Genomic DNA, 17,800 nt, shown 5'->3' with positions numbered 1-17,800 from the left:
ATCCTATACGAAGAGAGTTTTTATATTCTAATAGGCAACATATTAAACGTGCACCCTCGATGAATACGTTAGAATTGGCTAAATTATTTTGACAACAAAATATGGCCATACATTTTTGATAGACAAAAGCGTGCTGAGCTAACCCAAAATCGTCAAACAGGTCCCAAAAGCACAAGATCTTGACAAGTAGATCCTGACTAGAGACTAGAGAGAGCGTAGCGTAGGACGGTAACCCAGAAGGGAGCACATAGTGTGGTGTAGATGATACAACAATAGCCACACTCCAAAATAGCAAAAGAGCCCAAACCCCCATTATTATTGATTGAGAAATAGAGAAGATTCGGTGAAAATATTCAGCAACAAAATGGAAGCTCTGCGTCTTTCAACTTCATTCACAGGGATCAATTGTTCAATTTACAAAACTAGAAGGAGAATTAAAGTCAACCGAAATGTCCTGCTCTCTTCATTGAAACCCAAACCTTCAATTTCAATTCGGAGCTCCACTCAGTTCCGCAGTCGCATCCACTGCGCTGCTTGTAACTGTGGCCACAGTCACCATGACCATAGCCATGATCATCATCACCATCACCATCATGGTCATGACGACGGGAAACTTACGAAATCGCAGGAGCTATTTCTCAAATTCGCTAGAGCTATCAGATGGACCCACTTGGCGAATATATTGAGAGAGCATTTAGAGCTTTGCTGTTGCTCTGCGGCTTTGTTTATTGCTGCCGCTGCTTGCCCTTACTTTCTTCCCCAGCCAGCCGTTCTGCCTCTCCAGCGTGTTTTCACTCTCATTGCCTTTCCTCTCGTTGGGGTATTTATGTCTTTTCTCTTTCAACTAGCTTTAATCTTCATATTTTTTATACTCAAATGGTTTCAGTTATACTCTACAATTGACTTGTCTAATTGATTGAATAATTTCTTAATGCAGTCTTAGCTTACAATACAAACTTTAGGGATACTATTTTAACTATAGAGATACGAGGAGATGATCTCCTATTCAAATGCTTTATTGAGGCTATTTATGGACCACTAAAGCAAGAAAAAGAGGAAAAACAATGGTTATCCAGTCATTATAATGAGATTAATTGAGTGGGAGAATTATGATTTAAGTCATAAAATCTGTTAGAGTGATTAGCCAGCTCAATCCATTTTTCTGTATGATGATCTTCACCCTAGGAGTGACTCTGTTCGACCTGCAACCTTTCAAAGAATAGGGAGTGAATGAGTCACAAATTTTAGACTATGTACTTTAGCCCTTGCGAATTATTGCTGAATAGAAGATGTGTAAGTACACTGCATTTGGAACAATTGAAGTTAGGATCTTTAAGTCCTCATGATCTTGCAGTTTAGGCAACGCGTATTGTGGATATCAATATGTGTAAATCCATGTGTAAAGAAGTGCAATTACTACTTGTTCTCTCATGATGAAACATTTTAATTCCTTTGGAAAGTCCCATATTTATAATTTCACTTTATTGTCAGGTCTCAGCATCACTTGATGCGTTAATGGACATTACTGGTGGCAAAATAAATATTCATGTACTGATGGCTCTTGCAGCTTTTGCATCAGTTTTTATGGGGAACATATTGGAAGGTGGCTTGCTTCTTGCAATGTTTAATTTGGCTCATATAGGTAAGTAAAACAATTTGAAGATGTCCTCTGGAGGACTTGAACTTTTTTATCTAAGACATAACTGTCAGTGCAGCTGAAGATTACTTCACTAGTCGCTCCAAGGGTGACGTAAAGGAATTAAAAGAAAACCATCCAGAATTTGCTCTTGTGCTGCATGTTGACAATCAAACTTTGCCTAGTTTTGCTGACTTGACATACAGTGAAGTTCCAGTGAGTGACCTGGAAGTTGGCTCATTTATATTGGTTAAAGCTGGTGAGGTCTGTATCCACACTTCTTTTGGGTTTGGTCGCATTAAAAACTCGTTTACTTATTTGTCTATTTCTTTTGGGTTAAATTGATATTTCGGATCAGATGTTAATTGTTATGTTCTCCTTATCTGGCCATTTTATTCCTACTAAATCTTAGATCATAGGTTGTTTCTATAGCTTGCATCTTCTACTTTAGCTGAGAAGAGACTAAATAGCAGCAAGTGTCTTTTGTTGGGATTCCAAGATCTCTATACGTGTGTGGTCTCATGACCTTTGTAATTTGCAAGAGAAGATATACCAATAATTAAACCGTGAAAGCTAATACAAAATTGACTTTATATTTAAAGCTGATTATAATAACATCAATATATTAAGAATTATTTGGCAGCTGGAATTAGATGAATCTAAGATTAACACCTGTAGGACTCAGAGATTGCAACATCTAGATTGTCGTAATATCATACTTGGAGGAGATAATTAGCTACTATTGTTTTCTCATACGGACAGTTAGCAGGGAGTGGTAATGCCTTATACAGTTTTTGGCCTGTTAGTATATCTATACATCTGGTGTTCTTAATCTCTCTCTCTCTCTATATGTATCTCTGTGTGTGTGTGTGTGTAATCATACTTCCTAGTTCCTACTGTGATTCATGGAGAAAATTAATTACTATTTTCTTCCATGGTCAAATTTTGTCCTACAACTTATATTGGGTTCCCTTGATTCTGTATCTTTACTTTTACATTTTGTGCTTCAACTCTTGGAACAATGTATTGATTTGAGGTATTCCACGATCCCATGAATCCTAATGAATCACAAGAGAGAAAAGTTAACAAAACCAGCAAAAGGTCAATTGCCAAAATAACATGAAAGCTGCAAGTTCCTTCCCCCCCCCCCCCCCCAAAAAAAAAAAAAAAAAAAACTAACTAGCTTATGATTTGTTTTGTATTTTTCTTTTCGGCACCACAATAAAAAGAAATTCCAGATATCACAAATGATGTATCTCGCCTCGGCCTACAAACCACTTGAGAAGTACAGTATGGTGAGCTTTTATGCCTGTTTAACTCTTCATGTTGCTTTGATCAGTCAGTACCAGTGGACTGTGAAGTTTCCCGAGGTAGAACAACAATTACTATTGAGCATTTGACAGGAGAAGTCAAACCTTTAGAAAAGAAAGAGGGGGACAGTATTCCTGGAGGTGCACGAAACCTGGACGGTATGTTGATAGTGAAGGTATGCCCTTCAATAGTCCATAATTCGGATTGAACCCAATTGATTTAAATTGAAAAAGGTGAAGAAATTTGTGCAGCTGTAGCCAAGATGGCATTAAAAGAGAAGACATATATTCCTTCTTTTTTACTTTTCTTAGTGACAAGGCGGAGATTTGTCTCTCTTAAATTTGTCAGAAAAATTTACAGAAAATTTCTTAGTTTTTGCTTAAGAATTTCCCAAGCTAATATTCCTCGACTCAATCGTGCAGTAATCTTTTTACTATCAACTCCTTATTTTACATTTATTGGCAGAATGAGTTATCAAAATAGACTAGTGCTTGTGATATAGAAGCTAGTTTGCTTTGTTATTTGATTGCTGAGTCGCTGATACTCATTTTGGTAGAAGTTTATGGTAGCTCATCAGTCACGATAGTAGTTTGACTTGTAGGGGGGCGTGCTCATTATCCATTGAATTTCGTCCCACGCGCTTCTGGCCCTCGGGGATTTATCAGTTATTGAAAATAATGATTATCCAGTATGAGACTTCCTTGATTGTCCACAATATTATAGATTCTAAAACTCCCAGATTTGCAAATCCAAAGGGATGTCATTCTAGAGTCCCTAGATCAACCAGCGACCATTATTTGAAACCATAAAAATTTTAATCCCAAAAGTTAATAAAGCTTGGCCAAGGGCCCAAGAAGTGACTTCAAAGTGGTAAAATGAAGTAGGTACCTGAAAGTTAAAGTCTTGTTTACTAAACAATGTTAAACATCGTTAATTGAGGAGCTCTGAACTAAAGCAGTTTTATTTAAGAAGCACTCAATTTAGTTTGTCTAATTCAGTCTTTTGTTAACTTTGATTTTCTCTACAGGCGAAGAAGACGTGGAAAGAGTCCATGCTCAGCAGAATTGTGCAGCTGACAGAAGAAGCTCAGCTAAGTAAACCAAAACTTCAAAGATGGCTTGACAAATTTGGCGAGCAGTACAGTAAAGCAGTTGTGTTATTATCTCTTGCAGTTGCGTTTCTTGGTCCATTCCTTTTCAAGTGGCCTTTCATTAGCACCGCAGGTACTTATAGGAATCTTAACTTGAGCAGATACTTTTTTATTTGTGTTTACTTGTTGCTATCCAGTATCCACATCAGTCTTTCTTGCATTACTTCACAGACCTTTCTATCAGGAAGAAGGGATTTTAAATGCATATGTTTTTGAGGTGTTAAATGGGTTAAAACAACGTTATTGAACTTTGTGTGCACGCTTGGGCTTGGATCTCTGTGGAGACATCTGTGTAACTGTTTACCCACTATCAAGAGTAAAACTTTTTCATGATTTTTAATGCAAGTGAAAAGAAGGAATGTCCATATGTATGTGTCTTTTTCATCATCTATTCTCTGTACCATTTGGTTATCTGGTGACTTTTTTCCTTCTTTTTCTGCAGCTTGCAGAGGATCAGTTTACCGAGCATTGGGCCTCATGGTGGCTGCATCACCTTGTGCGTTAGCTGTGGCACCATTGGCTTATGCAACTGCCATCAGTGCCTGTGCAAAAAGGGTAGCTTTTCGAATTGGCAGACAATCTATTTATTGAACTTGTGGTGTCAAATCCTTTTCACTGGCTTTTTAAAAAATAAATATTTTCCTAATTCTAGAACTTGTATAATACCTCATCATAGTCTTTATGTTTGAACCATAGTCATCCTGTTTTCATTATTATAATGTTACTGTCAGGTCTGAGCAGAACTTTCAAAAAAAAAAGTATATATATATATATATATATATGTGTGTGTATATATATATATATATATGTTGTTCTAGTTCTGGTAATTTGTATGACAAAAGCTATTTTGCCTCTCCTTTTCCATTCAAAAAAATTCTGGTAACTTGTATAATATTAATACCTCATCATAGAAGTCTTAGGCCCCTTGTAAGAAGAACAAGGAAGTTTAATTTTTGTTTGTCTTAGCTCTTCTTGATGTAATCTTGGTTACAGGACAAAATTTGTGCTGATGATTTATTAATATATTGGATCTGTTACCATCTCAAAAAAAAAAAAACCTCATCATTGTCGTACAGTACGTATTTCCCATACTTGTCTTATTTTCATTTTTGTAAACGTTATTTCCAGGATCTGAGCAGAATGATATTATCATATGTTGTTTCAGGATCAGTCTTTTCTGCTCACAGGATCTTATATGGTGAATTTTGTTTCTAGGGGATATTGCTTAAAGGTGGAGAAGTTCTTGATGCCTTGGCTTCATGTCATAGTATTGCATTTGACAAAACTGGTACACTAACAACTGGGGAGTTCATGTGCAAAGCAATTGAACCGATACATGGACATGGAAAAAGAATTGCTTCTTGTTGTGTCCCCAGCTGTGAGAAAGAAGCACTTGCTGTTGCAGCTGCAATGGAGAGGGGTACAACTCACCCGATTGGAAGGTGGTGTGAATTGATATGTCTCGATATATATGTATTTAATCTGTTTATTTATTTGATATGTTTCTATATATGAATTTTGGATGCTTACCCCTTTCTAACATTATGATTATACACTATCACCTTTAAGTGAGTTTAGCTCAGAAGTTGGTATTCGGTACTAGTACCTGAGATCACTTAATGCTTATCTTCTCTGCTTCCTCCTTCATTCATGCAGAGCTGTTGTAGATCATAGCACGGGCAAAGACCTTCCTTCAGTTTCAGTTGAAAGTTTTGAGAATTTACCTGGTAGAGGCATATTTGCAACAATATCAAGCTTTGAGGTATTCTTTCCTATCTGCTCACTATTAATTCTAGTTTTCTCTGTTCAATATATTTACCTTTCCAATACAAGAAGTGATCTCTCCCTTTTAGCTCCTCAGTGGAAAATTAAGCTTAAATTGTCTTCATATGTATCTTGCTTGATCAAAAATCTTCATCAATGTGATGTGCCATATTACAAGTTACTACATTTTATTTTGTAGACTACTTATTGAGGTCTAGTTTTGAAGCTGATATCCTGATTTAACCTGGTCCTTGGTACTGTACGTTTAAAGTGGTTTTACATCAGGTTCAACATCTAGACTGCTGGTGCTGGACTCAGTTCTACCTTTAATACAAGTGTGGGACATCTACTCCCTAACGGGTTAGGACACACGGTAATAAGGCTTTGGAGGGCAAAATTTTAGGTCATAAAGTAGTGGAATTCATCTGTTTTTTAGCTGAATCTTGCATATATTGCAGATGCATGTCTACCTATAGCAGCGCCTTTGGTTGTTTAGGGGCAATGAGAACCGAACTTGTAGACAGGCCAAAGACGTTGAAATATCGGTGCTGTGATTGTACTATAATATCTGACATGGCAAAGGACATTTGGAAATTAAACCTAAGATATATAGCATACCGTGAAATGCTGCATGTACTGAGGACCACCTAAATCTGCTGGTTAAGCAATTCTGCACCCAAGAACGATTGGCCTCACCTGCCTGAGTGTCACGATCCCGGTTCGCCCTCCGTGAACTGTCGTAACGGTACCTAGTCTCTACGATTAGGTAAGCCTAACAAATGCGGAAAATAACAAAATTTGCGGAAGAAATAATTAAAAGTTAAAATAACCGAATGAAACAGTATTTAAAATGTCGCTCGCCATATACAATACAACTTCTCAAAACTAATACACTTTCCCAAAACCTGGAATCTCATGAAACCACAAGCCTTGGAATATCTAACAGTGTCTAACTCCAGAATATCTAACATGGAAAAGAAATACAGAAGGGCTAATACTTAAAAGCGAGAATAGAAAGAGACTCCTCGGTCTGCGAACGCGGCAGATATACCTCGAAGTGGCTGGAGCAGTCGCCTCGCCTCAAGGGTGATAGGACTGAGTCGCAGTACCTGGATCTGCACATGAAAACCATGCGCAGAAAGGGCATGAGTACACCATAGCGGTACTTAGTAAATGCCAAGCTTAGCCTCGGTCGGGGTGACGAGGAAGGTCAGGACCCTACTGAGGTTAAATAAAATATAAAGTTCAACAGTGTAGAACAGAACAATATAAATAAGTACAGCAATAAAAGTAACACAAGATATAAAGAGCAACACCAACTATTACAGAGACAAGGTAAACACATAAAGAAATACGGTTCAACACCAAAATAACAATCGGGGATCTCCCAGGATACCGTCTTGTAGTCCCAAATATACATATCCAATGGATCTCCCGGGATCCCGTCCCATAGTCTAACTCATAGTGCGCGGGGATCTACCGGAATCTCGTTCCGTAGTCCCAAATGTAAATACCCAATACTGGAGGAATCTACCAGGTGCATTCCCGTAGTTCCATATAACTGTGCAGGGGGATCTACCGGAATCCCACATCCGTAGTCCCAACATAGACAGACAAGAGGGAGCTACTGGAATCCCACATCCGTTGTCCCAATATAAATACACAGCAGCAACAGGAAAATATTCAGAAATGACAAATTTCATATTAAGGCAAACAAGTAATTCTAGCCTAGCATGCTGCACAGAATTCAGGTAAGGCAGTTTGAGCAAGGAAAGCAATTAAGTCACTTAGACATGCTTTCCTAAGCTAACAACAGGCTTAATAGTGCAAGTAATAAAAACAGGAAAGGAAACATACAAGTAATTACTTAATGAAAACCGGATTTCCAACAATTAGCACAAGTACACACTCGTCACCTCACGTACAAGGCATTTCAATTACCAAATATACCAAATCCTAAGGGGAAGGTCCCCCACACAAGGTTAGGCAAGCCACTTACTTCGAACCGACTCAAAAGTCAACCTGAAAACCACGTTCTTGCCACGAGTACTCGACTCCAAATGGCCCAAATCTATTCAATTCAATTGCATAATGTAAATAACACTTCAAGTAACTGATTCTACAAGGAAATTCTAAGCTAATACGCGAAATTAGGTAAAATGACCAAAACGCCCCTCGGGCCCACGTCTCGGAATCGGGTCAAATTTATATTTTCAGAATCCTCATACTCTCACGAGTTCATGCATACCAAAATTATCCAAATCTAAGTTCAAATTCCCAATCAAAAGTCGAATAGGTGTAAGAACTTTCTTCCAACTTTTTCCCAATTTTCATCTCCAATCCGAAATTAAATGATGAAACTAACTATAGATTGATGGAATATGACTAGAAAGGGTTAAAGAATTGTTACCCACTGATCTCCTCTTCAATTTCCTCTTAAAATCGCCCTCTCCCGAGCTCCAAACTGAATTTCCAACTTTTGAAACTAAACCCTCGAAACTTCCTATTTTTTGCCCAGAAATCCCGCATCTGCGGTCCAACAATCGCATCTGCGATACCGCTTCTGTTGTTGGGGAACCGCTTCTGCGGTTCTCACTTAAAAACTCCATCTCACACCTGCGACCCAAAATCCGCATCTGCGGTCACGCAGGTGCGGTTCCTTATGCCGCTTTTGCAGTTCCTGGCGCCCTTCCTCATTTCCGCTTCTGCGACCACTGAGCCGCTTCTGCGGCGCCGCACCTGCGGTCCCACACTCGTAGGTGCGGTTATGACAGAAAACCAGCTCTGCAACTCCAAACTCCAAAATCCTTCCGACAACCATCCGAAATCATCCGAGGCCCCCGGGACCTCAACCAAAAGCACCAACAAGTCTAATACCACTGTCCAAACTTGTACCAATCCTTAAAATACCTAAAACAACATCGAAACGACGAATCAACCACGGATTCAAGCCTAAGAACTCCAAAACTCTAGAAATACGCTTTCGATCAAAAAGTCTATCAAACCTCGTCCGAATGACCTGAAATTTTGCACACACGTCACATTCAATACTACGGAGCTACTCCAACTTCCGGAATTCCATTCCGACCCTCGGATCAAAATCTCACTATCGAACCGGAAACTTCAAAATTCGACCTTTCGGCATTTCAAGCCTAAATTAACTACGGACCTCCAAAACACAATCCGAACACGCCCCTAAGCCCGAAATCACCCAACGGAGCTAAAGGAACCATCGGATTTCCATTCCGAGGCCGTTTTCACACTGCTCCGACTACGGTCAAATTTCCAACACTTAAGCTCTCATTTAGGGACTAAGTGTCCCAAAACTCTCCGAAACTCAAAACTGAACATCCCGGCAAATCAAAATAGCAGAAATAAACACGGGGAAAGCAGTTAATAGGGGATCGGGGCGTAAATTCTTAAGACAACCGGCCGGGTCGTCATACTGAGTTGGAGTTTACTCGAGACTCGAGGGCTTTGCTTTGCTTGACCAAAATATTCCAAAAGTTTTTGGCTGAGTTGAAGTCTATTAGCACAGTATAGAAAAAAATTATAGGCTGGGTTTAGATTATTGTCAAACTTTGCTATCAAAAAACACCATAAGATTGTTTGGAAGTTGCAAAATCAAATAGTATGGGTTGGGGCTGCTTGTGCAAAAGGGCTAAGGAGGAGCAACAGAGTTATGGGCCCTAATTAATTCCATGTTTAATATCTCATGGATGACCTAATAAGCTGGTGAAGTTTTAACAAGTTCAGGAATATCCCTCCCCTTTCTATTTGATAGTTATGGTGACAAAGAAATAGTAGATTATTTTAGGCTATAGAAAACACTTTGTGGAAAGCAAAAAGCTCTCTTCTTTAAACTTAAATTTGCTGTTACTTAATTCTACAATGGGAAAGTTAAGTAATTATTCATTATATTTGTCTTATAGCCAGGACTCGGAGACGGTAAACCGTGGAAAGCTTTTCTTGGTTCTGTGGAATACATCACCTCACTTTTCCACTCTGAAGATGAATCGAGAAGAGTTAAGGAGGCAGTAAGCACGTCGTCTTTTGGAGGTGATTTTGTCCACGCTGCTCTCTCAGTTAATAATCAAAAGGTCAGTTGTTTCTAATGAGTATTACAACTTTAGAAATCCACATTCGTTCTTCTTTTTTTAATGATGACGGTGTCCGGGCAGCTTGCTTGCACCTCGAGTATTCCACCAGGTACCTGCTATCTTACACCAGCACAGGTACTTGGTAACTCTCTCCACCAAGGTTTAGGTGATGGGAAGAAATCACCTAGTGTTTTTTGCCTTCGCTGGAATTGGAACATGAGACCTCATGGTTCTCCGCCAACTTCATTGTCACTAGGCCTCGCCCTTGGGTGCATAATATTCACATTTTCTCTTAATTTGATTGCAATATACTACTTGTATCCCATAATGTTACAGGATGATTTGGTGTAACCATTTACTTGTGAGACATGATCCTTAGTGTATTGATTTATGAGGACAGTTTGGTTGGCACATGGTATTTGGTGGGTTGGGATTCTGTAGCTTAAAATTTTGAGTTTTAGATTAGTTTGTCCATGTTTAATATAGGTCAAACAAATGTTTGGACTTCAATTTTGTGGAAAAAGGTCTTTGGTCTAGGTATATCTAGGAAGTAATTCATTACGTGTTCAAACCAAATAGTTATACAGAAAAGACTTACAAGAAGCCATGAAATACGTCAAAATTAACTAAGGCATAGAAATTACCATATACAACAAATAAAGCAGTATTAAATCATACACCGGCATGAGGGTTGGGGTACGGAAGTTGGAGAGAGATCTGCAAAGGGGAAAAATGCCAATTTACCCAAATTGCAACAGATAACTTTTCTCATGTCACCTATATGGATAATTTTGTTCTTATTCTCAAGGAATAGTTTCTAGAAATCCAGATCCAAGATTTTTGATCTCAAGGAATAGTTTGTAGAAATCCAGATCCAAGATTTTTGAAAGTACTCAAAGGCAGGAATATATTCAATCTCCCTTCCCTCCCCTGATACCAAAATCCACCGCACAAAGTCATGAACAAAATGGCACCTCAGAAATCATGACTGTGTCCTTGTCCTTCAATCCCACCCCAAAAGCATGATTCTGGGATTCCTATTTTCCTGGGAAGCATTAGCAATGTGGTTTGTAACACTGATCTAGCCCCTGAAACTCATCGAAAACCAGCTAATGGTCACAGTAGACAATCCAGGAGAACCTTATTCCTCTTTTCATGACTTTTCGAGCAACAAAATGTTGCAGTTCTCACTTCACTTCACGGTTTTTCAATTTTCAACACTGTAGACTTCAAGAGTATCACTTATTCAACTTTTTGGCATTAAAATTATCAAAAGTTGTTTAAATCAGTGTCAATTAAGTTAAATTGAAAATGAACATTGGACCAATCTCCCATGTGGACTTGTCTCACATTGGACCTTTTCTCGTGTCCATCTCGTACAGGATGCTTGTTATTTAACTTGGTGAATTTCTCAGTTTTCTTATACCTCTAAAAACCGGAAATCGTTATGAGTAAAATCACAAAATGGAAGAGAGAGGCTGAATCCAAAATTGAAAAGATATGTAAAAAAGGTTTGGTGTTTGAGCCAGAAGCTAATCCATTAACTTTTGAACATCAAGATTTCAAGGGCTTCTAAATATTGGAGCAAGCATTTCCTTATAATTGAGTATTGTTGAGTATCAAGACCTCTTTGCAATCAAATCAAACGTCAGCTTACTGGATTTTGCTAGGCAAAGCCAGACCGGATATATAGACTTCAGTGATATCTTAAGAGTTATGATGTACAAATATTTAATGCTCATCTTTTTAGAAATTACCGTCTAGCTTCTTCCTCAATGCCCATTCCGCAGACCATTTTGCTGATTCTGTCTTGGTACCAGGTAACTCTTTTCCACTTTGAAGATAAGCCTCGACCTGGAGTTCTAGACGTTGTACAGACACTGCAGAATCAAGCTAAACTTCGTGTTTTAATGTTAACTGGTGACCATGAGGCGAGTGCACATAGAGTTGCTAAAGCTGTGGGTATCAAAGAAGTTAACTGCAGCCTAAAGCCGGAGGATAAACTTTTTCATGTTACAAGCATTTCAAGGGATACAGGTGAGTCACAAAAGCTGGCAATGAGAGGTTTCCTTTCATGTTTTCAGGCCCATTTTAGATTTCCGAATTCTAAACAAAAAAATTATTTGTGGTTTTGCACATTTGCTCTCACTTAACTAGTTCATGTTCGTATTTAACTCACATCTTAATACACATGCCAAATGACAACTTATCAAAAACAATGAAAACTACTCATGCTAAGTCACCAGATTAAATTAATAAATAGCTGGGGCAGCTGTGGCTAAATGCTTCTTTAGGATTTAATAAATGTTCTATGAAACAGGTAGTATGTGTAACTAGTGGTTCTATGGAAAGAGGTATCATTTGTTTCTTTCCAAGCCATACAGCTTACCATAAACATCTCAACCATCATGGGTGAAAAATTTCCTTAACCCTTAATTAATTTGACAATCTAAATGGGCCGCTTTTAATGTTTGTCTTTCCTATCAATATATCTGACATTAACTACTATAGAATAAAAAGGTGTTACCCTGATTCGGACATTGTTTATTACACCATGTGGACCAATTCACGTCACGGTATTCCTAGACCAAACTTCAGAACAATTTTCAGATTTTGTGCTTTAAGACGTATTCCACGACCCATTTAGGCCTGATGTTCATGCAGTGTGTTTGCTCTCCTCTTTTGGCTCTCATGTCATGTAATGACACTGTAGTGTGTTCATAATAATAGCGCTTCTTAACTGTTTCTTCATTCTTTTGTCCTCTCTTTCTTCCCCCAAACTTAACCGGACAAGTTTCCTGGGTAAATTTATCCATAAATGAGTAGCAGCAAACAGCCGAATATTGCATGTCTTGTCCTGCTACTCACCTGAGCTTCAGCTAGCTAAAGCAGATTTGTAAATTGCTCCTTGGTTTTTGTTCCGTACTTTCTGGAACTTCAAGTTTTGTTTCACTCCTTGAGAATTCCTTTGGATATTGGTTTAGAGATGAGAACTGTGTTTTTAGACCTTTGAGTCAGTCAACTCAGAAATTAGCACAAATAAGAAATGATATAAAGTATTAAGTTAAAAAAGACATACAAACGAAAGAGGAGAAGAAGCTACCTTCATGCAACAAATCATTGGACTGCGACCTAAAAGATTCAACTTATCAAACTAATGGCGGAATTTTGATATTTATTTAGCGTCTTTATGTTGACGTTTTCTAAATAGTCAATAACAAATTAATTTAACCAATGCTAAAGCATTAAAGTTTTAACTTTAAACCATCAAGATAAACAAGTTTACATATGCTTCTGTGGGGACCCACTCATGTCTATAGACTATAAAAGTTAAATAAATTGGAGATCCCACTTAGAACAGAGGACCTTATAGGTGAAACTGGATGGAATAAAGCATACACCCGAAGTTATTTTGCTGTTCATGGTAACAAGGAGAAGTCGAAAAAGGGTAAACCTTAGTCATGATTCTCATTTCTCTCCACTTTAGGGCCCCAGGAATGTGTATGTATGGGGTGCAAACTTGGGTAGATGCTAATCAACTATAACTTTTCACGATAATTCATGTATCCTTATTGTGCTAATTGTTACCTGACCAATTACTATACTTCTGAGCAGGCGGCCTTATAATGGTAGGTGATGGCATCAATGATGCCCCAGCACTTGCTGCAGCTACTGTTGGTATTGTGCTGGCTGAACGAGCTAGTGCGGCTGCCATAGCTGTTGCCGATGTACTGTTGTTACAAGACAATATTTCCGGTGTCCCATTTTGTGTTGCGAAATCTCGTCAAACAACATCCTTGGTATTTCCTTTTCCTTTGTAATCAACTCGTCTTTCTATATGCAGCTGATGCTCACCCCAATACTTGCAGATCAAGCAAAATGTAGCACTTGCTTTGTCTAGCATTCTTTTGGCCTCTCTTACATCAGTATTGGGAGTCCTCCCACTGTGGTTGACGGTATAACTCTACTCCAGATATTTCTCACCTTAAGTTTATCCATCTTGTTTCAATCAATCTGTATATCTGTCCAGCTTGCTGCTGTTAGTCTTTGTGCAGCTATTAGGTCCAACAATATAACCTAGTAGGAAACACAAGTTAACCTTTGTGAAATTTTCTTATTTCTAAGTGGTCCAATTCTTGTTATTCTTGGAAGATAGATAGATTTACATTCTGTTGGGGACTTGCAACTACGGAAAATGAGAAACTGCATTTTTGCCCTAGCTTGGTGGCTATCTTAGTAAATTTATTTGAGCTGGTATGTCAACATGCAGGTCCTCTTGCATGAAGGTGGCACGCTTCTTGTTTGTCTCAATTCTGTTCGTGCTCTAAATCCTCCAACATGGTCATGGAGGGAGGATGTTTCACAAATGATTGACAAATTGCATTCTCTAATTATGTTCTTGAGGCATGGCACCCTACCTAGCACCATTCAAGCAGCCCATTTGTGAGTATTGACCTCCTGCACTGTAGCTGTTCACATGCCAATTGAGATGGAGTGACGAAAACTTTGTTGTCAGAAAGTGAAGAATACTGCACTGTACATGTTGAGCCGCACCAACTAGATTGTCAGGTGTACACGTGAGGCTAAATCAGCCCTATGTATATTCTTTTCCATGTTTATGTACTTTGCATGATATTAGGCGGTATTGAAATGTTACTGTAAAGATGTAAGCGGCAAAGCATCTAATTTTAATGCAGGACGTTAGGGAACCATTAATCATAAAGTTGGTTGTCTTGTACCACATTTGTACAAGTCTCCTATTGGAAAAAGGAGGTCTTATCTTTACCTTAATGGCTTGGTCAAACGTGCAAACGTTCAATTTCAGTTATGATGATGCGCTCGAACAGTTTTTCATGTGTTTACACGCGGCTCTAAAGATGGAAAAAAGATCAATTGAACTCTCACAAAAATGATGGAATCTGTATAATTTGAGAATGCAAAACTGACAAACCACTTTTACGACCAGCTTATACATATCTATTCTGAGTATAAGGGCATATGTGAAAGGTAGAGGCCGACTAGATTTCTTTAAAAAGGAAAAAGGTAAAACAGCAACTCTCTCCAATCTTCTACGTTTTGTAAGTTTGTTTGCAACCAGTTTCATATGAAGAGGAGAAAGTAATGGAATATGGCTATAGATTATTTTTGATCTGAATCATATTCGAAAAGGTTTTTTTGGTTAAATTAGTTTTCTACCTTCTCCTTGTGCTTATCACTTTCGGCTAATAATTAAGGTTTAGTTCATTTTCAAACACTGCAACCTCCACATTGGCGACAAGTTCCCAAATACCTTGATGCAATCCTTATAATTTGTGACCTTTCTAATTGCTGCTGTATGTTTTCAGCTTCACTATGGAATTACTCATACTGTATTGTCCACAATTCAATTCTTTCTTTCAGTTCCCTGCGATTTTCAAACTCATCTGGTCATCAGCGTTTAAATTTGAAAAGGAAAGATAAATAACTTAGTTAAGAACTTTGCTTCATTCAAATCCTTCCACCAGATTTCATTTTTCATTTCTTTGGCGGTAGGGTCTCTCAATACCTAGTTTTGTTCTTGTTTTCTAAATCTGCCTGAATACAAATTAACAAAACGTCTTTTTTAATCTTTTTGGCTTTTCTTTTCTTATTTGTTCCAGCCTTAGCATATTTCTGGCAGTGGAACTTGGCTTTATACTCTCCCTCCCACTCTCTGTACAAACAGTCCAAAAAGTACTTCCTTTTTTTGACGATCCCACACAGTTGAAGCTCAAAGGCAACATGTGCCCCCCTAAACATAGAGAGAAATGAAACAAAGGCTGTTTCTTTCCCCACCTCCCTCTCTCTAATCGATTTTGCTTACTCCCATGCGATTAGGACCTGTATTCCTGAATCCATCAGTAGCTTGTTGCATACACAAACCTAGACCTATTCCACTTGGCATTTGATGATTTTGTTGCTGAAACTGCTGTTGTCGTTGATAACATTGCTGCTGTTGTTGTTGCTGAAATTGTTGCTGTTCAACTCCCACCATATAGTTCCTCACCTCCGCTTTAATCATCTCCTGCATCACTCCCAACAACTCCTGACTAAAAGGCACAAACACCTTATCTTGCTCTCCTCCTGCAGCTTCCTGGTTTAACGGAGCACATTGAAATGGCACCGCCGCCGCCTGAGGTGGCGGAATCTGCATAGCAACAGGAAGCATCTGGAAGGGATTCTTCGACTGAGTTGACTCAGCCGAACGATTAGAAAACTCGGCCAAGTCAACTCCGGGAAGCGAAAGGCTGAGGGAAGTCGGCGGATCATCGGAAGGAGATGACGTGTCAATAGACGGCGGCGGAAACACACCGCCAGCTCTAGCGACAGGCTTGAATAAGTGAGATTGAGACGATGAGGTGACATGAAGGCTCGAATCACTGTCCGAACCAGACGGGCTACCGGGACTGAAATGGAAACCCGACACCGGCATAGCGGATCCGGCACTAACGGATCTCTTTAACGGCGGCTGTTCATTTTGAAAAATTTGATCGGCGAGTTCGTTACCTTCATCAGCACTAAGAGAGGAGGACTTCCTCTTCAAGGTAGAGTTCCAGTGGTTCTTAATGGCGTTATCGGTCCGTCCATTAAGAAGTCGGGCTATAGTGGCCCATTTATTCCCAAATCGGGCATGAGCCCGAATAATGGTCTCATCTTCTTCGGGAGTAAAAGCGCGATGCTCTACTTGAGGAGATAACTGATTGCACCACCTTAACCGGCAAGATTTACCGGATCTTCCAGGTATGGATTTGCTAATAAGAGACCAATTTCGTGGTCCATGTTTATGAACGAGCTGCTGTAGAAGCTCGTCTTCTTCGGGGCTCCATGGACCTTTAACCCGATCCATATCTTTCTTAGAACAGTTACTGCCATTGGCCATTTTTGTGTGTGGTTTGTGTTTTAGGATTAGGAAGAGGAAACGTGAAGAAGCGGAGATTTATATATGGGGAGAAGAGGGTATAAAAGGGAAAAGGGATGACCGGTAAAGCCGGTAAGTGGGGAAGAGTTGTAAGCGTTATGGGCACCGATTGATTTTTAAAAAAAAGGAGGGATAGGGAAAGCGGTTGAGATGGAATACAGCTGTAAACAGGGACACGCGTCATAAAGAAAGATTACACTGATTTACACAATAACAGATGGCTCCTGTTTCAGTTTTAGGGCTCTTTTTCTATAAATAAATATATAAATAAATAAATAAGCTGCGTCTACATTACTCTTCTTTTTTTTTTCCCAACGAGATTTGTTTGATCCTAGTGGAAACAAACAAAAGTTGAAATGAGTCAGAGGTTGTTAATTTGGGTTCCACTATGTAGGAGAAGCAAAATAGTGAAAACAAATTTTAACTTCAAATGTTCATTTTTCCCCTTAAGATAGATATATATTTAGAATTGATCCATTAATTTGAACTGAATAGGTCGATTAAATTAGTAACACTCTCTCTATCTTTTTGTACGTAGAATTTTTTTTAATTATTCCACCATACTTCCTACTAATACCCTAAATGTTTATTGCATTGAATGAGCTGGTAAATGTATCACAGTTAAAGAATGAGTTAATCTCAACTCATTATTCATGCTACAGTAAATCAGTTAAAGAATGATGAAAATCCTCTGTAGATTTAAGACTTTATTAAAGAGAAATAAAGCAAGTGACTTGTAACTGAAATCATGATACATTTATTTATTTTTTAATTAAAATAAGTATGGGTGTGAGTGGAAGAGAGAGAGAGAGAAGATTAGGGTAACGGTTGAGGAGATGATTGATGAAAAGACAAAGAAAAAATAGAAAGAGAGCGAGGCCATCAGCTTTGACTGAAAGCAA

The 17,800-nt window shown here is 38.7% G+C and overlaps 2 protein-coding genes across 5 annotated transcripts; one reads left to right on the top strand and one right to left on the bottom strand.

Annotated features, from left to right (window-relative positions):
• The first annotated feature begins 81 nt into the window (after nt 1-81).
• On the top strand, nt 82-14,730 carry LOC107767810 (putative cadmium/zinc-transporting ATPase HMA1, chloroplastic). Of its 4 annotated transcripts, none has more exons than XM_075249780.1 (13): nt 82-820; nt 1,492-1,642; nt 1,716-1,900; nt 2,976-3,122; nt 3,975-4,170; nt 4,540-4,652; nt 5,313-5,539; nt 5,754-5,859; nt 9,794-9,961; nt 11,782-11,998; nt 13,577-13,761; nt 13,831-13,917; nt 14,232-14,730. In XM_075249780.1, exons 1-13 carry the CDS (start codon nt 365-367, stop codon nt 14,406-14,408), a joined length of 2,415 nt encoding a protein of 804 aa, XP_075105881.1. In that variant the 5' UTR covers nt 82-364; the 3' UTR covers nt 14,409-14,730. The 4 variants fall into 4 exon arrangements, 3 of the variants coding, with proteins under 3 accessions (XP_075105881.1, XP_075105882.1, XP_075105883.1); XM_075249781.1 differs by having other exon boundaries at nt 1,716-1,904; nt 2,980-3,122; XR_012707716.1 differs by lacking the exon at nt 13,577-13,761 and having other exon boundaries at nt 13,806-13,917.
• Nucleotides 14,731-15,333: 603 nt separating this feature from the next.
• LOC107767835 (transcription factor MYB44-like) lies at nt 15,334-16,905 on the bottom strand. Its single transcript, XM_016586935.2, has one exon. The coding sequence runs from the start codon at nt 16,857-16,859 to the stop codon at nt 15,786-15,788; it is 1,074 nt and encodes a 357-aa protein (XP_016442421.1). The 5' UTR covers nt 16,860-16,905; the 3' UTR covers nt 15,334-15,785.
• Between the last annotated feature and the right edge of the window lie 895 nt (nt 16,906-17,800).

Source organism: Nicotiana tabacum, chromosome 3 (genome assembly GCF_000715075.1).
Source record: "Nicotiana tabacum cultivar K326 chromosome 3, ASM71507v2, whole genome shotgun sequence".
Classification (NCBI taxonomy): Eukaryota; Viridiplantae; Streptophyta; class Magnoliopsida; order Solanales; family Solanaceae; genus Nicotiana; species Nicotiana tabacum.
This window is presented reverse-complemented; position numbering and strand designations above follow the sequence as displayed.

Bases quoted from the DNA above. Each gene is read 5' to 3' on its own strand.
- LOC107767810 (XM_075249780.1), top strand. From the start codon at position 365: ATGGAAGCTCTGCGTCTTTCAACTTCATTCACAGGGATCAATTGTTCA. The intron at 1,643-1,715 runs GTAAGTAAAACA...CTGTCAGTGCAG, and splicing joins GTTTAATTTGGCTCATATAG to CTGAAGATTACTTCACTAGT. The intron at 3,123-3,974 runs GTATGCCCTTCA...TTTTCTCTACAG, and splicing joins ACGGTATGTTGATAGTGAAG to GCGAAGAAGACGTGGAAAGA.
- LOC107767835 (XM_016586935.2), bottom strand. From the start codon at position 16,859: ATGGCCAATGGCAGTAACTGTTCTAAGAAAGATATGGATCGGGTTAAA.